Below are 25478 nucleotides of genomic sequence, written 5' to 3' on the forward strand. Positions count from 1 at the left end.
GGAAGAGAGGGCGGATAATCAAAATAATGCAGGGATATAGACTGAAATTCAGATTGAAGGCAATTCATTTCAATTCGCTCAACACAAATTACAAATATGGATTTTTACCCAATATGAAATAAAAAGTAGATTTCATATATAATGGACAAGATGAATGCGGGAGATGTCGCTTTTTATTTTAGTCTGACTGTGCTTTTCATAGCAGGACGTTTCTTCTCTGCATCATGAGGACATATTGGAAATATGATGTTTAATGTGGTGAGCGGGGATAGCATTCCTTCAGCAGTGTTCAGGTCCCCAGTAATGAACAAGCTAAAATGTATGGACCGACGATCAAGGGAGCCGCTACATTTTAGGCACCTCACTACAGTGTATGGGCTGCAGGGAGAACCTCAAAAGGGTCAGTATATAGTCCATGGTGGCTCCTTTGAGGTTGTCCCTTTAGACCGTATATTGTGGCCTGTATATGAAGTGTTCAGAATGTATAAGTCATTCCTGGAGACCCTATGGGCTCCTTTGAGGTTCTCCCTGCAGACCATACACTTTAGCCTGTTCATCACTGAAGTGCCTAGAATGTACTGGCTCCTTTGTTTATTTCCGCTTCTGCCCTCTCCTTGGTGTCAGTGTGTAAGAAACAGTCATGTAATGTCTCTAAGTTTCATTATCCTGGTAAACTGTGTTAACATTTAATGTAAAATGCCTGCAGTATTTGTTTGGTCAGTAGATGGCAGCATAGGACCAATTTGCATTGGAGTTTACCATAGAGGAAGTGTATTAGTGACACTGGTTCATTAAGGCAGCAGCTAAGTGTTGAAGTGACACGCCCCTTATGATGTCACCCTGCCTCAGTGTGAGCAGGAAGAGGAGGAAGAGAGACTGGAACTGCAGCTGCCGCCATATTGGCAAGATAGAAAACAGGTTCTGTGTTGTGTAAGACGTGTGTGGAGATACTAAAGGACATTCCTGTACAGCCAAGCTGTGTGAACTTCGGTCTAGAGACGGATGGAGTACAAAGAGACCGTGCATTTAGTGAAGCCAAGTTAAAAGGACTGTGTGTAGCAACTAACCTGTGGAGCCGACATTGGGCTGAGTGGATTGCCCCAAACAGTAAAGAGACTCACAGTGCTGTCGAGGTACCGGACAGTAACTGTAAAATTTTGGATTCTATTCCACTGGTTTTTCGGCCTGCTGAGGAGGACTTCTTTGTTGCGGATCCTGCGCTGGTTAAAAGAAAAGGACGACATCGGGCCCCACCGTGCACTTCGACAAACTGTAAGCGGTCCACTTGGACCACTGGGATAAGGGGGGTGCGCACCCGCTTGAAAGTTAGGGTCAGTTAGGGATAGTTTCTGGGACTATTATTTCTTAGTGTCCGCACTGCGAATACGGACACAGCAAAGGTGAAAATAGTTGCAGTATTTAACTTGTATTGTTTATACTGTTTTGAATATTTTGCTTGTCTTTACCTCTGTAACTTTACTGTTAACCTACTTTTATTAATTTATAGTAAATGCAATTTTCTTAATCTTGACTTCTGCGTACGCACTCTTTTCTGGTTGCGGAGTCAAACCACCTGCCTTGCTCTCGGTTCACAAGTGTACCCTAGACACTGCCCATGCCACCCAAAATCTTACAATAATCATCACGAAATGACTGACAATAGGGAACCCATTTACATTTATTTTGGTGTTAGTATTTATACATAAAAAAGGAAGCTATAAAGTTAGGACTGCTAAATCCCCACGTGCACCAAATCACAAAAAAGTGTCTGGTCATTAAGGCCTTTTTATTTGCCCCCCATGATATCAACCTTGGACAAAGCTACGTGAATTATATATGCTCTCAATGCTAATGCAGGGAATATGATGTCCTTAGAAGGCGATGCTAGTATAACACCATTCTTCAGGACACGGACAAAAGGGTCCATATGTTATTGGAATATAGACAGGACAGAGGTAAGGTGGTACAGTTATAGGAATGTGTCAGGACAGAGCCAAGGTGGACCAGTTCTAGGAATGTGTCAGGACAGAGGTAAGGTGGACCAGTTCTAGGAATGTGTCAGGACAGAGGTAAGGTGGACCAGTTATAGGAATGTGCCAGGATAGAGCCAAACTGGACCAGTTCTAGGAATGTGTCAGGACAGAGGTAAGGTGGACCAGTTATAAGAATGTGCCAGGATAGAGCCAAACTGGACCAGTTATAGGAATGTGTCAGGACAGAGGTAAGGTGGACCAGTTATAAGAATGTGCCAGGATAGAGCCAAACTGGACCAGTTCTAGGAATGTGTCAGGACAGAGGTAAGGTGGACCAGTTATAGGAATGTGTCAGGACAGAGCCAAGGTGGACCAGTTCTAGGAATGTGTCAGGACAGAGGTAAGGTGGACCAGTTCTAGGAATGTGTCAGGACAGAGGTAAGGTGGACCAGTTATAGGAATGTGCCAGGATAGAGCCAAACTGGACCAGTTATAGGAATGTGTCAGGACAGAGGTAAGGTGGACCAGTTATAAGAATGTGCCAGGATAGAGCCAAACTGGACCAGTTCTAGGAATGTGTCAGGACAGAGGTAAAGTGGACCAGTTATAGGAATGTGTCAGGACAGAGCCAAGGTGGACCAGTTATAGGAATGTGTGAGACCAACCTATAAAAAAAACCTCACATATAATGTGTGAATAACACTGGGGTCTAGTATAATATACTGAGCCAACACAAGAACAAAACCAATAACCCCAAAGAAAGATGGGAGACTCACATATAAAATATATGTAATTTATTAAGACATAACCAAATAACGAACAATATACAAGACATAAGGCACAGGTGTACAGGAGGGGGGGAGACCTCATGTGAGGAGGTCAGATACAACCTCTCTCCCAAACACCCAGCTGGCAGGGAATAGAGGTCACAGCCCTAGGTATACATCAGCATGAACATTGTGAGAACTGTAGGTTCACTCAAAGTAACATGTGCTGGTATGTATGCTGTATGCACGGAAAAAGTAAATGAAATGAAAAGATACAAATAGCACAAGGCAAACTAGCCCACCCACAGACCTGGGATGGCCGCATGAGGTATGCACATAGCCATTGAGCTGTATGATACAGACAGAGGCAAGTGCGCCAAGTGCAAGTGGTAATAGAAATATAACAACTAACTGAGCAAAACAACAAAACATGTATTACCCATGATATGCTGGACCCAGAGCGTGTGACCAAAAGCTGCACCTCGACGTACGTTTCACCTGGAGAGGCTTCGTCAGGAGGTAAAGTAACAAACTGAGTTCGTCCTTAAATGGTGTGGTCCACAGCTGGCAGCTGATTAGCGCATTCGCCCAGTGTTGCAGGGATGACATCATAAAGACGCGCCACCCAGCTTACAGAGCAGGGCGAGGCACGCCCACCGCGTCACATGACCAGACCAGGAGGAGGGAGCCGCATCTGACATCACGCAGCCACACCTCCCCGCCCCGGGTCCGATCACATGACACACGGGCGCACGTCGGCCGGCCCACAGACAGACAGGTAGGTATAGGAGCGTCGCTACAATGTCAGCCAAACAGCACACCAGATCGATGCGCATATGCCAGGTGGAGACAATGTATAGAGGACAGTGCCTTATGTCTTGTATATTGTTCGTTATTTGGTTATGTCTTAATAAATTACATATATTTTATATGTGAGTCTCCCATCTTTCTTTGGGGTTATTGGTTTTGTTCTTGTGTTGGCATAGGAATGTGTTAGGACAGAGGTAAGGTGGACCAGATATAGAAATGTGTTAGGACAGAGGTAAGGTGGACCAGTTATAGGAATGTGTTAGGACAGAGGTAAGGTGGACCAGATATAGGAATGTGTTAGGACAGAGGTAAGGTGGACCAGATATAGGAATGTGTTAGGACAGAGGTAAGGTGGACCAGATATAGGAATGTGTTAGGACAGAGGTAAGGTGGACCAGATATAGGAATGTGTTAGGACAGAGGTAAGGTGGACCAGATATAGGAATGTGTTAGGACAGAGGTAAGGTGGACCAGATATAGGAATGTTCCAGGATAGAGCCAAGGTGGACCAGATATAGGAATGTGTTAGGACAGAGGTAAGGTGGACCAGATATAGGAATGTGTTAGGACAGAGGTAAGGTGGACCAGATATAGGAATGTGTTAGGACAGAGGTAAGGTGGACCAGTTATAGGAATGTGTCAGGAAACAGCCAAGGTGGACCAGATATAGGAATGTGTCAGGAAACAGCCAAGGTGGACCAGATATAGGAATGTGTCAGGAAACAGCCAAGGGGGACCAGTTATAGGAGTGTCAGGACTTTACTGTTTTAGTCCGTGGGGTAAAGTGTATATAAAAAGCCTATTTGTCTGGCAGGGGAGGCCACACTGACCTTCTGTATTACATTTGTTTCTTAATACTGTCCTGACTGCTTTAACCTACAGTCTGTGATATTTAACAAGGAGGAACCACAAAACCAATTTGAAGGCAGATTACCTGCACCCTTTTGCTATACCCAGAACATTAGTTACTTAAAAAAATGAAAGCACAAAAGCTGAACTGTATTACAGCAAAAATACTTATATTTTAATAGATGCTTTCAAAATGACACCTACAATATTAGACATAAATATAGATCCATAATTGTAGAAATACAATTTTTTTAATATTAACAATAGCATTAAAGGGAATGTATCGGCCTGTTTCTGCCCTCCAAACCAACCAGAACACCTTTATGGTATCATGATGTGCTTCCCAATGTTGTTCATATCTTTTTCTGACCTCTGAATAGACTAAAAATGATCTTTATTCAATGCCCAGAGAGGAGACAAAACCCACACTGTGGAGGGGGCACAGAGGAGGCAAAACCACAGTGTGGAGGGGCTGTAGGGATTCAGTGTTTATTCACACAAAAAGCAATAAAGCAAAAATAACACTGTGCAGAGTCCTGCTGTTTCACACCACATAAAGTCCACAGCGCAAACGTATCACCTGGCGGACTGTTTTGTCCAGGGCAATCCACAGCCGTCCACCGCAGGCTTCAGGGCGCCTGATTTTCAGTGTGCGGTTCTCCAGCACGCTACCAACTGGTTGGAACCCAAGACCACAGTGCTTCACAGCTCCACTAAGAAAATGCAGGGTAATCCACACACAGCTGTGACTGCTGGCTGGGCTTTTATTCCCAGCCCAAAACCTGGCCTGGAACGTGGGGAACAGCCACCCACCCTGCTCTTTGGCTGCTCCCAATAAGAACCGGCCCAGATCGGCTTTACAGCCACACTAAGTAAAACTGTGTCAGCCAGCCTAGCTGCTGCTGACACACTAAACTACTGGTTCCTATCTCACCGAGGCCAGGAACCTCGGTGACACGTACCTTTCATCAATGACGGACCCCTGCGCCTTCCTACATACCTTCATATATTCCTCTGCGCCTTCCTATATACTCTGTAATCCCATACAAGTTACGAGGGGGATATATGTAATGGACGGGGCCTTTCATCAGAATACTGAAAGATGTTTGCTGTTGATGTGTGTTGTGGCAATGTGAACATTGAGGTGTTGTTACCCCAGGTTCCAGTCCGGGACTTGAGACATGCTCATGTCCAGGGATCCTATTTAATCCTGCTACTGGATCTTGGGTGTGTCTCACTCTGGAGAGTCTGTGTGGTCTCAGCTGGGCAAGGCTGAGGGACCACGAGGCTGGGAGATAGCCTGAAGTTGGGGGGGTGGGGGACTACTGAGCCCCAATCCCCCACAAGAAACAGTGAACTAGAGACAGTGGGCATACTGTGCTCTGTACAGCCAGGAGGCTGTGGGACATTGGCTGACAAAGCCGCACGAGTTCACAGGGTGTGAACTGTGACCTAGGTGAGTCAGGAAACTCTGTGTTAGTTAGAGCCTGGACGGGCAAGTGTTTGTTATTTTATGTGGATGTCACATGTGTTAGGTGAAGCTGCGACTTCATGATGACCTATATTGGTTGGAGTGTGCACAATAAATGCACGGTTTGGACCTGAAACCTGGTGTCCTAAAGTCGTATCTGTGAGAATGACCCCCGAATAAGAGGCGATCCCGTACAGTGTATATATAAACAACGAGACGTATATATATTTGTGTGTGTGAAACGTATGAAATCATCCAGTGTCATCATACATGGGTCCCGTGCTGTGTGTATAACAATATATATGTATATAATCACAGCGAGGGAGAATTGTATGACGTAACCGGATGATTTTGAACATGTCAAAATACGGTATTAAGTAATCATTCGTAAAAGGATAAAATACGGATGTGGTAAAGATAACACACATGCTTTATGAGACATGTTATGTAAACTAAATTAAAGGGAATCTGTCACCTAGTTTGAGCATATTAAGCTGTTACCATAGCAATGTTCAATAAACTACCTTCTTTCCAGCAAGGGTCTTCTTTCTTTTATTCAAGTTTTTATTTTGATAAAAAAGCGATTTTTCAGTTATGCTAATTAACCTTCAAGGTGCCCAGAGGGGCATTATTCCTCTCCTCTAGTGCCCAGTAACGCCCCCCTGCAGTGCCCAGCCGGCCTTAATTTCAAGCCCAGCGCACCTCCTCATAAATAAATTTACTCCCACATCCCGGCCGAACCGCTCCGCCCCCTCCGCTACGTCATGTCATTTATTCACCCCATGATCCTTGCTGCCGCAGTATCTCCGACTGCCTGCGCCTGTCCGATCCTACGGCTCCTGAGGCAACTGCGCTCTAAATACGTCACTGGGCTCTCCGCATGCCCAGTGACACTATTGAGGCTGTTGCCCTCAGGAGCCGTAGGATTGGACAGGCGCAGGCAGTCGGCGATACACCGGCATCAGCTCCCTGCTTCATCACCCCTCCCCCTGCCGGCTCTCCACACCTCTAGTCTATGCAGGGGGCGGGGCTGGCTGGCAGTCAGCCTCGGCTCCGCCTCCTCCACAGACCAGAGCAGCCGATGTCCTGCTGCTGTTACTAGGAAGAAGGTAAGTATGTCGTTTATTTTTTTTTCACTTTCTGTGAGGGGCGCAATGTGGGCATATTACTGAGGGGCGCAATGTGGGCATATTACTGAGGGGCTCAATGTGGACATATTGCTGAGGGGCGCAATGTGGGCATATTACTGGGGAGCACAATGTGGGCATATTACTGGGGAGCACAATGTGGGCATAAAACTGGGGAGCACAATGTGGGCATATTACTGGGGAGCACAATGTGGGCATATTATTGAGGGGCGCAATGTGGGCATATTACTGGGGAGCACAATGTGGGCATATTACTGGGGAGCACAATGTGGGCATATTACTGGGGAGCACAATGTGGGCATATTACTAAGGAGCTCAATGTGGGCATATTACTGGGGAGCACAATGTGGACATATTACTAAGGGGCTCAATGTGGGCATATTACTGGGGGCACAGCTGGATATATTACCCGGGGGCACAATGTGGACATATTACTGGGAGCACAATGTGGGCATATGTAGTGTCCCACTAGGTAAATGTGGGCACTACACAAGGGTCAATTGGGCCACGTGGTACTCTTACTCCTGAGGGACAGTGGCAGTGTGTTTGACAGTCCATTTTAATGTATTTCCATATGCTTTTATGTGTATTCTTCCCTGTGATATGTGCAGCAGGCCTATTAGGGTGTAGTTTAGCATCCTAGACACTAGAGGGAGATAGGGAGCCCCTAGTATAAATGTTCAGGCCCAGACAGGGAGGAGTTTAGTCTGTAGTCAGTGGAGACAGAAGTGAGAGGGCACCAGCCAGAGACAAGCTGAGGGCCCCCTCCTGACATGCAGCTAGACAGTCCAGGCTTCTAGTTGCCACCAGGAGGCTAGTAAAGGATTACAGCCTGCCTGAAGTTCCTGAGCCTATGTTAGCTCAGAAGAGTCACCCCAAGAGAAGAGTTTGCCTCCTGGGAGAAACCTGCAGTTCCCACAAGCCAAGCAGAGCCAGTGTTCCAGCTAGTCAAGTAAGCTGAAGGGCAGAAGGATTATTAATGTGGAGCAAGGATAAATACGGGAGGAAGATTGTTACCAAGGATAAAAGCCAGTATTAGGGCATCCAGGCCTTGGGATAAAACCAGACAGGAGTTCTGAGGAACAGTGTACAGTATTTCTGAGGAGAAGGTACAGCCTGCTCTGTGTTGTTGTTACCCTCTGAGTATCTTGCAAGGAACAGTATACCTGCCATTGATGTGAAAGCCTGCTTGTGATGAGAACCTGCTATATGGAACTGTATTGACCACCAATTGTACAAAGTTGAACTGTTGCTAGTAAAGAGAGTTTGGTTCACCATACCATCGTGTTCCTCATTTACTACAACTATAAATCGGTGTGCCACCGTTACAGGCACTGGCGTCACGAGCCTTAAAGGGACCTTGCCCTAGGCACATTAAACATCTGCAACATCCAGGGCACCTCACCCACCATCAGGCCTGGTCCCTATATACAGAGAGTGCCCCAGAGGACTTCTGTGCCAGCCTCTCCATCACTGCTGTACGCCTGCCCAGGGTACTCACAAACTGTGAGTAACCCATAGCAACCCTCGTTTGCCTAAGTAACCGTGACCTCACATCGCTACACCCTGCAGGACTGCGTACTGCACATATTACTGGGGGCACAGCTGGATATATTACCCAGGGGCACAATGTGGGCATATTACTGGGGGCACAGCTGGGCATATTACTAGGGACACATAACTGGACATATCGCTGTGGGCACAGCTGGGCATAATTCTGCGAAGACACAATGTGGGCATAAATACTGTGCGGTGGCATGAAGGGGGAATAATTACTATGTGGGAGCATTAAGGGGACTGGGTGGGATTAGGTGTATAGTTATGTTTTGGGCGGAGTTAGAGGCGTGGCCTAGTGCGGATACAAATTGCTGCGATGTGTCCCTCTTTCTTCATGTCCACAGTCTGGAGGTCTGTTCTCGGCCTAGACTGTATGGGCTGCAGTGCAAGACTCCCAGAACTCTGCACCTTCTAGACACTGCACTGCTGAACTGCCTAGAATGTATGGGCTGCGGGGAGCAACTCAACAAAGCCTGGACAATCTAGGAACAACCCAACCAGCACAGCAGGCTCCTGGGTAACCTGGTCATGTGACCCCTGACTCCTCCCACACAGGGTCACATGGCCATGACATCATCACAGGTCCTTTCCCTCCTCCAGCAGCACACACTGGAGCCTGACTCCTCCCACACAGGGTCACATGGCCATGACATCATGAAAGGTCCTTTAGCCCACCAGTCTCTGGTCTCCAGTGGAGGTATGTGCACTTTCCTCCTGTCTGTCAGGATTAGGCCTCGTTCACACAGTCAGTGTTTGGTCGGTGACTTCTCTTCCGTTAGTTTCCCACTAGAGGAACATTCTGCCGGAGCCCAGTGACTATAATGGGACGGGCAGCGATTGCCTTTATTCCCAGTGTCAGTGCTGGGATTGGGCTGGACAGAAGCCGCTGCAGGCTGAATCCCCACCAGGTCCTACAGTTAGTGGGGGCTGTGTGTCTCTGCCTGACCTGTATCTACTGAATTATACTGATTTATAATGCTGTGTGTCTCTGCCTGACCTGTATCTACTGAATTATACTGCTTTATAATGCTGTGTATCTCTGCCTGACCTGTATCTACTGAATTATACTGCTTTATAATGCTGTGTGTCTCTGCCTGACCTGTATCTACTGAATTATGCTAACCTATAATGCTGTGTGTCTCTGCCTGACCTGTATCTACTGAATTATACTGCTTTATAATGCTGTGTGTCTCTGCCTGACCTGTATATACTGAATTATACTGATTTATAATGCTGTGTCTCTCTGCCTGACCTGTATATACAGAATTATAATGCTGTGTCTCTCTGCCTGACCTGTATATAATGAATTATAATGCTGTGTCTCTCTGCCTGACCTGTATATACTGAATTATAATGCTGTGTCTCTCTGCCTGACCTGTATATACTGAATTAGGCCTATTGCACACGACCGTATGGCTTTTTCAGTGTTTTGCGGTCCGTTTTTCACGGATCCGTGTTGTGTTTCCGTTTTTTGTTCGTTTTTCCGTATGGCATATACAGTATACAGTAATTACATAGATAAAATTGGGCTGGGCATAACATTTTTTAATAGATGGTTCAGCAAAAAACGGAACGTAAACGGAAGACATACGGATGCATTTCCGTATGTGTTCCGTTTTTCCATTACGCCCCATGACAGCACCTGTGAGAGATCCTCCTCCTTCCGGACAGGAAACAGGAACTTCCCAGATCTTTAAATTGGTCCCGTGCCTTCCACCTTCAGTTCTTTCCTGTTTCCTGTCCAGGGACAGGAGGATTTCTTTCCAGGTCTATTTTCGGCTGCAGGATCTCTAGGGTTAAAGCGAAACCTAGTGGAGGTACCTGTCGGCGTAAGTCTCCACTAGGAGCCGCTGAGAAGCCCGGCGTCTGCTGTTTTTTTTTTTTTCCTTCTTCGGTGCCATGGGGGGAATCCTGTAGCTGCCTTGTGACCCTGCCTGCCGGCGAAGTTGCGGCGTGAGGGGGGAGGTACGTCTTCTCCTCTCATTGAGGCTGGCTGAGCTGGGCGTGCGCGTTGCACCGGAAGTGACGCGTGCGTTCCACCGGCCGGAAGGGGAGGAGCTTAAACATGGTGGGCGCTGCGCGGCCCATTTGAGAAAGGGAACGCCGGACAGCCAGCGTGGAGGGAGCAGCAGCAGGCAGATACTGACCGGACCGGACGCCAGGCGGCACCTGCAGCCCTCCATTGGCCCCCCTTGAGGCAGCATTATCATGCAAGAAGAGGGGGAAGTACAATAGCGCACCGACAGACAGGAGCAGCTTTCGGAACCAAGCATGGTACTCCTGGGGGTAAGAGGGGTTAACCCCCACCATCTCCCTTCGGGGAGTTATTATTATGGACAGGTTAGACTGATTGGGCTGTTTTATTAAATGCAGGTTAAAGAAGCCCCAAAGAAAGCTTCCCACAAAAGAGCTAAAGAGTGTGGAATTTGCAAGCGGAAGTTGGATCCGTCTTACCCAAAAGCATGTTGTCAACCATGTCTGGATAAGTTAGTGGCAGAGGAGTCGCCATCTTTATTGCAAAGTATCCAAGATTTAGTTAAAAATGAAGTACGTTCTTCTGTGGAGGAGTTTAAAAAATCCCTGCCTAGCTCATCCAGGCATAAGAGGGCCCAAAAGGCGATAGTGGAGGATTCTATGGACTCTGGGTCTGAGGAGGGCGCTATTGCAGACTCAGATTCCTCCTCTGAGGATTTGACAGGGAAGCCGTTATTTAGAGCGGAAAATACAGATCTACTATTGAAGGCGGTTAGATCCACGATGGAGCTTGAGGAAGAAAAGGAGTCCAGGTCTAGACCAGAGCTAATGTTTGAGAGCCTAAAGCCTAAAAAGTCTAGGGTGTTCCCCCATTCAGGACTGTATCAAGGACCTGATTAAACGCGAATGGGAGAAGCCCGATAAAAAATTCTTTATCCCTAGAGCGGTCAGGAGAAAGTACCCCTTTGACGATCAAGAAGTATCAGCTTGGCAGGAGGTACCGAAGGTAGACGCTCCCGTAGCTAAGATAAATAAGAAGTCAGCTCTCCCGTTTGAGGATTTAGGGTCCCTTACAGATCCCATGGACAAAAGGGCTGATGCGTACTTAAGGAAGAATTGGGAAGCTTCCACTTCTGCCTTTAAACCAAATATAGCGACTACCTCGGTGGCAAGGTAATTAAAGCTCTGGTTGGAGGAATTAGAGTCTCATATAGAGAACAAGACTCCTAGGGATCAGCTGCTGGAGGCTATACCAACTATGTCCAGTGCAGTGGATTTCATCTCTGATGCCTCTGCTGACGCATTGAGGCTTTCCGCTAGGGCGGCTGCATTGTCCAATTCAGCCAGAAGGTCGTTATGGTTGAAGGGGTGGAAGGGCGATGTAGCTTCAAAATCTAAGCTTTGTGCCCTCCCTTGCCAAGGAGATTTTTTGTTTGGGTCAGCCTTAGATGATATTTTAGATAAGGCATCTGATAAGAAAAAAGGTTTTCCAGCACCGTCCTTTCCTAAACAGGGGAAGCCATTTCGGATCAATGAAAGAAGGAAAGGTTTTGGGGATCAAAAGATAAGGAGGGAGTGGAGTTCTGATAAATCCAAAGGTGTGCTGTTTAAATCCAGACCTCAAACATCAAGTTCCACTCAACAATGACGCCAGACCCCAAGTGGGCGGTCGTCTTTCCTTATTTTTTCCGGCCTGGCGAAATATTACCGCAAACGCCTGGATAAAGGATGTTATAAGGGAAGGCTATCGCCTAGACTTCAAGAGACTACCACCCAGGACATTCAAAATTACTTCATTAAACCAAAATTCTCCAAAACAGGTGGCACCTTCGGAGGAAATAAACAACCTCCTAGAGAAGGTAGTCCTTGTTCCAGTCCCAAAGGACGAACAAGGAGAGGGTTTTTATTCAACCCTATTTCTGGTCCCCAAGCCCAACAGGCTGATGATAAATCTGAAGGGCCTAGTCTATGCTTTCCCTCCCATCACCCTATTGCCCAGAGTGATCCAGAAGATCAGGAGGTAACAGGCTACAGTGATACGAATAGCACCATTCTGGCCAAAAAGAGTTTAGTTTGCTTGGTTGAGGATACTATCAATAGCCGATCCCTGGGTGCTTCCAGAAAGACAGGACCTATTATATCAGGGCCCTCGACTTCCGGATGACGTAAAGAACCTCCACCTGACAGCTTGGATTTTGAGAGGACATTCTTCAGGTCTAGAGGCCTATCAGAACAAGTCATTGGGACTCTCCTGGCTAGTAGGAAAAAAGTCACCTCCGAAATCTATCTGAGAGTATGGAAAACCTTCCTTCGGTTTGCAGGTCCAGGCTTAGACTTGAGCTCACCCAACATCCCGTTAATTTTTAACTTTTTACAGGAAGGCCTTAACAAAAAGCTTAAACCCAGCACTCTCAAGGTACAGGTCTCGGCACTGAGTGTCCTGTTTGATTTTCGATTGGCTACTCATCCTTGGGTCAAAAGGTTCATTAAGGGATCCTCTAGACTATGTCCTATAGTTAAATCTAAGTCAGCCCCATGGGACCTTAACCTGGTTCTTTCTGCTCTAACCAAGGCTCCGTTTGAACCTCTGGGGGACATCCCCTTAAAGATGCTGTCCTATAAGACCGTATTTTTAGTCGCCATTACATCTGCCAGACGAGTAGGAGAACTATCCGCTTTGTCCTCTTCCCCACCATATACTCAGATTCTGGAGGATAGAATTGTTTTCAAACCGGATCCTGCATTCCTGCCCAAAGTAGTGTCGGTATTCCATAAGTCTCAGGAAATAGTTCTCCCTTCCTTTTGTCAGGACCCAAAGAATGAAGGAGAAGGATCCTTTCATACTTTAGATGTTAGAAGGTGTGTCTGTGCATATTTAGAGTCTACGAAGGGCTTTAGAAAAACCCTGCAACTCTTTGTTCAGTTTCAGGGTCAGAACAGGGGCTCGAAAGTTACAAGCCGTACCTTAGCCAGATGGATCAAGAGAGCGATAGGTCTGGCATATTCAATATCAGATTGTCAGGTTCCTTCAGATTTTTCAGCCCATTACACCAGGGCAGTAGCCTCTTCCTGGGCAGAAAAAGGGTGCGCTACCATCGAACAGATCTGTAGGGCTGCAACGTGGAGTTCTCCCTCTACGTTTTACAAGCACTATAGGTGGGACCTTTCATCTGTGCAGGATATGTCTTTTGGGAGAAAGGTGCTGTAGTCCCTCCCTAATAGTTATCTAGTCTAGTCTCTCACAGGTGCTGTCATGGGGCGTAATGGAAATACTTCAATTACTCTTACCGGTAATTTGTTTTCCATGAGCCCATGACAGCACCTACATAATTCCCTCCCTTAATTAAAAAAGAAAAAAAATTATTTATACATAAAGAATGATGAAAAAAGAGAAATCTACCCTTTGGTATGGTGCCAAAGAGGAGATATGCCTGGCATATATTTGGCGCAGAGTTTTTTTCTATTATGTTTTTCTCGCCTATGTTTTTAGTTTTCACTATATATAGGTGTGTTGCTGTCCCAGGAATCTTGTCAAATACTGAAGGTGGAAGGCACGGGACCAATTTAAAGATCTGGGAAGTTCCTGTTTCCTGTCCGGAAGGAGGAGGATCTCTCACAGGTGCTGTCATGGGCTCATGGAAAACAAATTACCGGTAAGAGTAATTGAAGTATTTTTTGCGGACCCATTGACTTGAATGGAGCCACGGAACGTGATTTGCGGGCAATAGGACATGTTCTATGTTAAAATAGAACGGAAAAACGGAAATAGGGAAACGGAATGCATACGGAGTACATTCCGCTTTTTTTGCGGAACCATTGAAATGAATGGTTCCGTATACGGACCGTAAAAAAAGGCCAGTAAACGGGGAAAAAAAACGGCCGTGTGCAGGAGGCCTTATACTGATTTATAATGCTGTGTGCCTCTGCCTGACCTGTATATACTGACATATTGCTGTGTGTCTCTGCCTCACCTGTATCTACATTCTCAGTGCAGCAGTCGGTTTCCTCCAGATGTACCGGGCTGAGAACCAGTGAGCTAGGGCCCCTTTCAGAGACGAGCGTGTCCTCTGCAGAAATCACACTCCATTTGTCAGGGTGATTTCCCATTCTGGACACTGCTCGTTTCCCAGAAGCGCACGGCATTATGCTGATTTATAATGCTGTGTGTCTCTGCCTAACCTGTATCTGCTGAATTATACTGATTTATAATGCTGTGTGTCTCTACCTGACCTGTATCTAGTGAATTATACTGATTTATAATGCTGTGTGTCTCTGCCTGACCTGTATCTACTGAATTATACTGATTTATAATGCTGTGACATGCGCTTCTATGAAACGACCAGTGTCCAGAACGAGGAATCACGCTCACACACGGAGCATGATTTCCGCCCAGGACACGCTCGTCTGAAAGGGGCCTAAGAGATTTACATAGAAGAAACTTAATGAGGTGGATTTACTAATCCAAAAGATCTGCCAGATTGATCACCGGGGCCCTGGCTGACTGTCCTGTCTAACCTTACACCACCTGTCCTTTGGTTTATTTTGTGCCCAAATTTAGTGCTCCTCTGAAACCTTCACCATGAGGTCGCACCAATTTTACACAATGCCATTTTTCGTAAATCTGATGAGATCTGCCAAAATGTGTCCTAAACGCAGCAGATTTTGGTGCCAATTACGCCAGAATTCACATCCAACATAGGAAATGTGTGCCATGGTTTATGATACCTTTGGATAGATCATCAACATCTGATAGGCGGGGTTCCGACACCCCCGGATCATCTGTTTGAGAATCCAGCTGCAGTCCTATAAACTGCGGCCTTCTCTCTGTTTCCCTCAGGCCCAGCGACGTCACGACTAGTATCAGTGGCCTGGGCGGGGCTCGGCTCTGTTCACTTGAATGGGGTTTAGCCCCACCCAGGCCAGTGATATTTGTCATGACGTCACTGGACCTGAGGGAAACATAGTGAAGGCCGCGGCGCTCCTGGAGCGCTGCTGCCTTCTCAAACAGATGGTCGGCGGGGGTCCCGGGTGTCGGACCCCCACTGATCAGATACTGATGATCTATCCAGAGGATAGATTCTCAGTTAAAAATAACTGCAGAACCCCTTTAAATCCCTCTCTGTTCCTGTGCTGATGCTTCCATGGATCCCTTCAGTTTCTTCACATCGCTGCAGTGACAATATTGGTTACATAGATAATATCAGTATGTATGAACACCTCAAAGACTGGACCGACACCTCGTTATTGTGGAGTCCTGAGATGTAGACACATTGACCACTATCAGGGTCTATTTACTGCTGATGTCTCCTCTTATTATTTCCAGTAATTGTATTTTACATGGGATTTTGTAGGATTTTACTTTGTCTAATCTCCTTTCCATTCAGGTTCCTACAATATAGGATCTGCTCAGTGGATATCTTCTATATAAGATCCTTCTCCTGATTGACCTGTCAAGGAAGAATAGGGACAGGGACAAGATGGCGGAGAGTATAATAAATCTCACCCTAGAGATCCTCTACCGGCTTACTGGAGAGGTGAGAGATTCTGATGATGTCACATTACATCATCTTATCTATGTTACTAACAGATGGACATGACTGGAGAGGTGAGGGACTCTAGGGATGTATGGAGTGATATTTATTACTGTGTCTCTCCATAACCAGGACTACACAGTAGTGAAGAAGACCTCTAGTGGGCGCTGTCAGGTCCCTGTGTCTGAAGGATGGGGAAGAACCCTGAGCCCAATCGCAGGGCCTCCACCTCACCCCCAGATACATGAGGACATCAATAGAGAGAAGATCCTAGAACTCACCAACAAGATGATTGAGCTGCTGACTAGAGAGGTGACACTGCTGGGAATGCTGGGACATTATACAGGAACACTATGAAGGGATCGGGGTAATGACTGTATCATTGTGTTGTCAGGTTCCTATAAGATGTCAGGATGTCACTATCTATTTCTCTATGGAGGAGTGGGAGTATTTAGAAGGACACAAAGATCTGTACAAGGACGTCATGATGGAGGATCACCGGCCCCTCACACCACCAGGTAATAGACATGACAAAATACACACGTCCTCTCATTATCTGTATGTAAGGAATAAATTCAGTCACTGGATCTGTTTCCTACAGTTAAGGAAGAGAGAAGAACACCGGAGAGATGTCCCAGTCCTCTTCTTCTACAGGATGGTTCAGGAGAACATCACAATGTCCCACAGGATGATCAGGTAGTTGAAAATAAGGACTTCATGATGGAGGATCACTGGCCTCTCACATCAGCAGGTAATAGACATGACTAAATACACACGTCCTCTCATTATCTGTATGTAAGGAATGAACTCAGTCACTGAATGTGTTTCCTACAGTTAGATCCATTCACAGAATACCACCCTCTACTATGAACACCACATCTTTTTTTAGTCCAGACCCCTTTGAACACCTACACCTCGAGAGACCTATGAGGCTTGGAGTAATGTTGAGTCCATGGATAGGTTCACATTACTTCAATCTGAGGGGAGGAAGTGCTCACGAGAAGTGATCAGAATTATCGGCACATATGACATAGCATCCCAACAAGTTCGGGAAATTTTTGGTTGGTACTGGTCTCTTATCAAAACAGACCCAGATCTGACCAACCTTCTCCTAGACTATCCGGCAATAACCTTCAGGCGGGGACGCAGTATAGGGAACACATTAGTGCACAGCCACTTTGAAGCCCCCACAAGAAATACCTGGCTGTTGGATAGGAGACGTGGTACCCACAGGTGCGGAAAGTGTAAGGACTGCCCCTTTGTTGAAGTGGGCAATAGTTTTTCGAGTAGTGCCCAAGAACGGACCTAGACTGCTCGTATGTTTGCAAATTGTAATACTGTAGGTTTAGTGTACTTGGCTCAATGTGAGTGCGGAAGTAAATATGTTGGCAAGACCTGTAGAGCCTTCAAGAAAAGGATCTTGGAGCATGTTGGGGATGTTCTCAACAAACGCGATAAACCGCTCTTAAGACATGTAATACTTCATCATGGAGGCAATGTTAACACATTGCGATTCTCCATGATTGAGACAATAAAACACTCCATAAGGGGAGGAGACTTTTTAAAAAATTTTAAAACAAAAGGAATCCAAATGGATTTCTGTGTTAAACACCATTTCACCCTCTGGTCTTAATGACAATATAGATTTTTCATGTTTTTTATAGTCTGCCATCTCAGCATTTCATCTAGGAGGCCGTATGTTTTGGACCCGGTTATGGACGGGTAACAGCTGGGAACATGTGGCCATTCCTAAACTGGGCATCTTTACTCCCTCTACTACCCTCTCAATGATTGATTGATTACTTAGATGGGTCTCGCCAACATCTACCGTCCGGCATAGGCCTAAATTTCCACCTCCTTTTCCTTTTATTATTTTATTTTATCTTTTTTATCACCTTACAATTTTTCTGTTCCACGCAATACTGTCTTAATGAAATTATACATAGGTGCCCGCAGTGGCCCATTCATGTCATGATATCCTTATCTATGTAGCAGGTTGACACTCGCTGTATCGGGGTACAGGCACCAATCATGTGACTGGAAGTGATCACATGGCTTGGGCCGTGGTAATGTGCGATCACGTGACCTACTGGTTTGACACGTGACTCATGCCACGTCATCACTGTGGGCTGAACACTGATCTTGCTATTGAGAATAGCGTCCCATTACTTGTTCAAGTATTCACGCCCCCTTATCTATTCGGCGGCTTAGTGGCAAGACTTTGTCTTGCCACTCCACTATACTGACCGATGATGTGACACAGGTAGGCCTTGCGGCTTCATTTCCTGAGCAGTGCTTCCCCCTTTGTATCATTATCTGTCCCTGATAAACTTCTGTGTTATTTCATTACAGACAATTTGTCATGCGGACCGCCTATGCTACCGAACAGCAACCATATTGGCTGGTTACCCTTCTTAACTTCTTTGGGTTAGGCTACTTTTCACACTTGGGGCAGTGTGATCCGGCGGGCAGTTCCGTCGTCGAAACTGCCTGCCGGATCCGCCGATCTGGATGTGACTGAAAGCATTTGTGAGACGCATCCGGATGCGTCTCACAAATGCATTGCAAGAACGGATCCGTGTCTCCGCTTGTCATGCGGACAGACGGATTCGTCTTGTATCTTTTTTTTTACATTTTTACCGGTCTGCGTATTTTGAATGCCGGATCCGGCACGAAATACATTCCTATGGGGAAAAATGCTGGATCTGCCATTCAGGCAAGTCTTCAGGTTTATTTTCGCCGGAGATAAAACCGTAGCATGCTACGGTTTTCTCTTTTGCCTGATCAGTCAAAATGACTGAACTGAAGACATCCTGATGCATCCTGAACGGATTACTCTCCATTCAGAATGCAGGGGGATATGCCTGATCAGTCTTTTTCCTGTATAGAGCCCCTGTGACGGAACTCTATGCCGGAAAATAAAAACGCTAGTGCGAAAGTACCCTGAGGGTACTTTCACACTTGCGGCAGGACGGATCCGACAGACTGTTCACTCTGTCGGATCCGTCCTTCTGCTATTTCGCCGTGCCGCCGGACCACCGCTCCGTCCCTATTGACTATAATGGAGACGGGGTGGAGCTCCGGCGCAGTACGGCAGTTTGCGATGAGAGGCCGCCGGACTAAAAAGTCGGACATGCAGGACTTTTTGTCCGGCGGCCTTTCGCCGTGCACTGCTGTGCTGCGCCGGAGCTCCGTCCCTGTCCCCATTATAGTCAATGGGGACAGAGCGGCGGCACGGCGAAATAGCGGAAGGACTGATCCATCCTGCCGCAAGTGTGAAAGTAGCCTTAAACATATGGGGGCACGCATGTACCGTTTATTTTGACAAATAACACTGACATGGAAACACTGACATGGAAAAGGATCTAGGAATTTTAATAAACAGCAAACTAAGCTGCAAAAACCAGTGTCAGGCAGCGGCTGCCAAGGCCAATAAGATAATGGGTTGCATCAAAAGGGGCATAGATGCCCGTGATGAGAACATATTCCTACTACTTTACAAATCACTGGTCAGACCACACATGGAGTACTGTGTACAGTTCTGGGCTCCTGTAAACAAGGCAGACATAGCAGAGCTGGAGAGGGTCCAGAGGAGGGCAACTAAAGTAATAACTGGAATGGGGCAACTACAGTATCCTGATAGATTATCAAAATTAGGGTTATTCACGTTAGAAAAAAGACGACTGAGGGGAGATCTAATTACTATGTATAAATATATCAGGGGGCAGTACAGAGATCTATCCCATCATCTATTTATCCCCAGGACTGTGACTGTGACGAGGGGACATCCTCTGCGTTTGGAGGAAAGAAGGTTTGTACACAAACATAGAAAAGGGTTCTTTACGGTAAGAGCAGTGAGACTATGGAACTCTCTGCCTGAGGAGGTGGTGATGGTGAGTACAATAAAGGAATTCAAGAGGGGCCTGGATGTATTTCTGGAGTGTAATAATATTACAGGCTATAGCTACTAGAGAGGGGTCGTTGATCCAGGGAGTTATTCTGATTGCCTGATTGGAGTCGGGAAGGAATTTTTTATTCCCCTAAAGTGAGGAAAATTGGCTTCTACCTCACAGGGTTTTTTTGCCTTCCTCTGGATCAACTTGTAGGATGACAGGCCGAACTGGATGGACAAATGTCTTTTTTCGGCCTTATGTACTATGTTACTATGTTACTATGTAAATAAATGTTTGAGCAACATCTAATTCGCTCCTTGCATGTGGAGACATATATATATATTATTTTTTTTTGTCAAAAACTGGGTCATTGGGCCCACTAACCCTATTATACAATTGTTTACTTTTTACCTAAATGTCTTATCAAATGACTAACTGGTTTGGACGAAATTGCTGACCATTATGTTTGATCATCTACGTGAAAAACTTTCTGATACTAGAGGGACGGCCATACTGGACTTAATATTAACCAATAGACCTGACAGAACAACAGACGTGCAGGTTGGGGGACACCTGGGAAATAGTGACCATAAAGTAATAACCTTCCAATTATCATTCAAAAGAGCGTTTCTACAGGGAGAAACAAAAATACCAAACTTCAAAAAAGCTAAATTTAGCCAACTAAGAGAGGCCATAGGCCTAACTAACTGGGACAAAGTCCTCAAAAATAAAAATACAGCCAAAAAATGGGATATCTTTAAAAACATCCTAAAATCTCATTGTGAGAGGTACATACCGTATGGGAATAAAAGGTTAAGGAACAAAAAGAAACCAATGTGGATAAACAGAACTGTAAAGAAAGCAATAAATGACAAAAAGAAAGCATATAAAACCCTAAAACAGGAGGGTAGCACGGAAGCACTGAAAAACTATAAGGAAAAAAACAGAACATGTAAAAAACAAATAAAAGCGGCCAAACTAGAGACCGAGAGATTAATTGCCAAACAGAGTAAAACTAACCCTAAAATGTTCTTCAATTATATAAATGTTAAAAAGTATAAATCTGAAGGTGTCGGCCCTTTAAAGAGTAATGAGGGGGGAGTCGCAGAGAGCGACGAGGAGAAAGCAAAGCTGTTAAATATTTTTTTCTCCAATGTATTCACTGAGGAAAATAAACTGTCAGATGAAATGCTGAATGCTGAAATAAATTCGCCATTAAAAGTGTCCTGTCTGACCCAGGAAGAAGTACAACAGCGACTTAAAAAGATCAAAATGGACAAATCGCCAGGACCGGATGGCATACACCCCCGTATCCTAAGGGAATTAAGTAATGTCATAGCCAGACCCTTATTTCTGATATTTGCGGACTCTGTACTGACAGGGAATGTCCCACAGGATTGGCGCATGGCAAATGTGGTGCCAATATTCAAAAAGGGTCCAAAAACAGAGCCTGGAAACTATAGGCCGGTAAGTTTAACATCTGTTGTGGGTAAACTGTTTGAAGGTTTTCTGAGAGATGCTATGTTAGAGCATCTTATGGGAAATAAGCAAATAACGCCATATCAGCATGGCTTCGTGAGGGATCGGTCATGTCAAACTAATTTAATCAGTTTCTATGAGGAGGTAAGTACTAGACTTGACAGCGGCGAATCAATGGATGTCGTATATCTGGACTTCTCCAAAGCATTTGACACTGTACCTCATAAAAGGTTAGTATATAAAATGAGAATGCTCGGACTCGGAGAAAACGTCTGTAAGTGGGTAAGTAACTGGCTCAATGATAGAAAACAGAGGGTGGTTATTAACGGTACATACTCAGATTGGGTCACTGTCACTAGTGGAGTACCTCAGGGGTCAGTATTGGGCCCTATTCTCTTCAATATATTTATTAATGATCTTGTAGAAGGCTTGCATAGTAAAATATCAATTTTCGCAGATGACACTAAACTGTGTAAAGTAATTAACACTGAAGAGGACAGTATACTACTACAGAGGGATCTGGATAGATTGGAGGCTTGGGCAGATAAGTGGCAGATGAGGTTTAACACTGAGAAATGTAAAGTTATGCACATGGGAAGGAATAATGCAAGTCACCCGTACATACTAAATGGTAAAACACTCGGTAACACTGACATGGAAAAGGATCTAGGAATTTTAATAAACAGCAAACTAAGCTGCAAAAACCAGTGTCAGGCAGCGGCTGCCAAGGCCAATAAGATAATGGGTTGCATCAAAAGGGGCATAGATGCCCGTGATGAGAACATATTCCTACTACTTTACAAATCACTGGTCAGACCACACATGGAGTACTGTGTACAGTTCTGGGCTCCTGTAAACAAGGCAGACATAGCAGAGCTGGAGAGGGTCCAGAGGAGGGCAACTAAAGTAATAACTGGAATGGGGCAACTACAGTACCCTGAAAGATTATCAAAATTAGGGTTATTCACGTTAGAAAAAAGACGACTGAGGGGAGATCTAATTACTATGTATAAATATATCAGGGGGCAGTACAGAGATCTATCCCATCATCTATTTATCCCCAGGACTGTGACTGTGACGAGGGGACATCCTCTGCGTTTGGAGGAAAGAAGGTTTGTACACAAACATAGAAAAGGGTTCTTTACGGTAAGAGCAGTGAGACTATGGAACTCTCTGCCTGAGGAGGTGGTGATGGTGAGTACAATAAAGGAATTCAAGAGGGGCCTGGATGTATTTCTGGAGTGTAATAATATTACAGGCTATAGCTACTAGAGAGGGGTCGTTGATCCAGGGAGTTATTCTGATTGCCTGATTGGAGTCGGGAAGGAATTTTTTATTCCCCTAAAGTGAGGAAAATTGGCTTCTACCTCACAGGGTTTTTTTTTTGCCTTCCTCTGGATCAACTTGTAGGATGACAGGCCGAACTGGATGGACAAATGTCTTTTTTCGGCCTTATGTACTATGTTACTATGTTACCTATTGAGATACTGCATGGGTGTCCCCTGATGAGCCCATTTTATGTACTGGGCGAAACGCGTTGGGTTGAAGGGACCTATACTTTGTGTAATCATCTTTGGAAACTGAAGGTGTCTTTTGGCATATATGGATATAATGTGATACTGCAGAAATTGCATTGGGCATCTACGCATTCATTATTATGTATTCAGCAATTATTTATTTTGATGTACTCGGCTTTCATTATTTTGTGTATTTAGAGTAGGTCATTGAATAGACCTGTTCTATGGGACCTTATTTTCGTCTGCCTCAATAATCCGTTTTCAGGGCCATCCAAGGGCTTGTAGGAGGTTCCTAAATACGGGATCACCCTTTTCGGGGCGGCTATTCCGTTCTATAGGCAGGGCTATACAGTGTAGGGTGAGAAACAGGTAAAGGTTCCCATTTGACCACCACCACCCTGTCTATGGTATTGTCCCGTCCCGTATTGTGGAATTTTGATTATCATTGTATCTTAATCAATTCTGTTTAATATAATAATTCTTGTGGGGTTTTTAGTTAAATAAAGGCTACGTTTTAGATTTGGGTGGTATTCTGTGAATAGTCTATTTGGATTTATACCACTTTAGTATATTGACCCTCTAATGGGCTATTGTCTTAGCTGTGACTTATCTACAGTTAGATCCAGTAAGATGACAACGCCGGAGAGATGTCCCAGTCCTCTTCTTCCACAGGATGGTTCAGAAGAACATCACAATGTCCCTTTGGATGATGATCAGGTAGATGGAGATAATGTCTCATGAAATGTTCTCTATGATCTGTAGAAAGGTTGTGAACTCCACTCTTTACCAGCCAATGGATGAAAACCTGTGGATACTTAAGGCACCTTTCTCAAGGCTTCTCTAGCTTGGTAGATCCTGCAAAGCTGCTATAATCTGTTTGTCTGTCTGTGTACTGACATCTGCCTGATTCCTGGATTCTGAATCTCTGCCGCCTGACCTGACTCGTGCCTGTTTACCATTTTGACCCTGTGCTGCCTGCCCTAACCTTTGGACTCATTATCAGATTAGCATGAACTCTGCCTGCCTTGACCTCCGCCTGCCATTGACCATGAGCTTTTCCTGATCTCTCTGTGCTTTGCACTTGTGTCTCTAACCCCCATGGGTCAGCAGCCAACCACAACGGGACTATTCCAAGAGGTATCAGCTTAGTGGCTCCCCTGCAGCAAATGCCAGATCCCTGTATAGGGAATAAAGGGTGAAAAGCAGGGGACTGCCAGGATAAGTCCCTCAGGACAAGCGCAAAGTCAAACCAGTTGGTTGGCATGATTGATTTACGTCCACTGTCTAACAGTTTTAGCCTTGTATAATGAGAAAGGGGGAGATGGCAGGATTACAGTTGACCATAGACATTACATGTTGTCTGGATTGTCTCACAATTTTCTGACTATGGATACTGCTGTTTGGAACAAACAGGTTGGAGTTGTACAGGAGACCTGCAGATATTTGGGAGAGAACTCCTTACGTCATGTCAGTTTTGGTCGTCATTCTAATTACTGATGTTTTCTGGTCATATAAAACCTTTAACATGATTTCAACCGTCTGATGACTTTTACAATATTTTTTTCACAGCTTGTGAATCCAGGTGAATATCTGAACATTATATATGTTACAGACACATATGAGAGGGGTGATGAGCAGATTAGAGAGGACATTCCTACAGATATCTGCCCAGGTGAGTAGTAACAACTAAATAAAACAGAGAAGACTCTACTCATTCAGACTCATTTACTTAAGCTCAATTATCTAGCATTTTAGATGATAAAACTTGTACTTCAGAATTATTTGCCAATTTTTCAACTAAGGAACCATTAATTCCTTCAAAATAAGCCTAGTTCACATGTCAGTGTTTGGTAATCTGCATTGACTGTCAGCCAAAACCCCATGCAGGTCAACAACACAGAAGTGGTGAAAATCTTTCCATTATACCTTATCTCTATGTAGGCTCCATTCCTGGTTTGACTAAATCAATGGGCGGTTTGCCTAATGGCCAAATATTTTCTGTATAGAATATTTTTTTATGTAGCTCGATCTAGGTGATCTTCCAATGGAACTGAGGACAAACATGTTTTGTGAATTATACTATTGCGCATTCTTTTGTATGCCCCATTTTCAGATATCCCAGTGCCCCCATAGTAGTGATGGCAGCCACAATTATTATTCATAAGGCCAGTATATATGCTAGGCTATTTGTATAAGCAGTTCTTGGTGTTATTTTTCTATGTAGATGGTTTAGCCAATACTAGGAATAGATTATGAAGGCAAGAAAAGTCTAAAGAACCTTTTGTATACAAAGAAATACATTTTAAAAAAATTAGATACCAGCCTTACACTTGCTCTAAAGCCATGGCTTCTTTGAGATAATACTGCTCCTCCTCTCTGCCAATACTGCTCTCTGTTTTATGGCAAAGTGCATGCAGCCATCAAGAAGTTTGTGACATTGACACCACCTAATAGCACTGACTCACAGGTCCCTATATTATTCTCCATTGAGCCTTTCACTAGAAAAGAG

At 45.1% G+C, this 25478-nt stretch overlaps 2 protein-coding genes across 4 annotated transcripts in view; one reads left to right on the forward strand and one right to left on the reverse strand.

Moving 5' to 3' along the window:
- LOC121004457 (oocyte zinc finger protein XlCOF6-like) overlaps positions 1 to 25478 on the reverse strand; it is a 1031731-nt gene that overhangs the window by 166722 nt on the left and 839531 nt on the right. The gene's annotated exons all lie outside the window — the stretch shown is intronic.
- The window catches only part of LOC121004456 (oocyte zinc finger protein XlCOF6-like), a 224383-nt gene continuing 215690 nt past the window's right edge, over positions 16786 to 25478 (forward strand). The window contains exons 1-3 of the mRNA XM_040436679.1: positions 16786 to 16831; positions 23586 to 23686; positions 24539 to 24641. Of these exons, the coding sequence (XP_040292613.1) occupies positions 16798 to 16831; positions 23586 to 23686; positions 24539 to 24641 (238 nt within the window). The 5' untranslated portion in view covers positions 16786 to 16797. The remainder of the gene's footprint in view (positions 16832 to 23585; positions 23687 to 24538; positions 24642 to 25478) is intronic.

This window comes from Bufo bufo, chromosome 6, assembly GCF_905171765.1.
Source record: "Bufo bufo chromosome 6, aBufBuf1.1, whole genome shotgun sequence".
Lineage (NCBI taxonomy): Eukaryota > Metazoa > Chordata > Amphibia > Anura > Bufonidae > Bufo > Bufo bufo.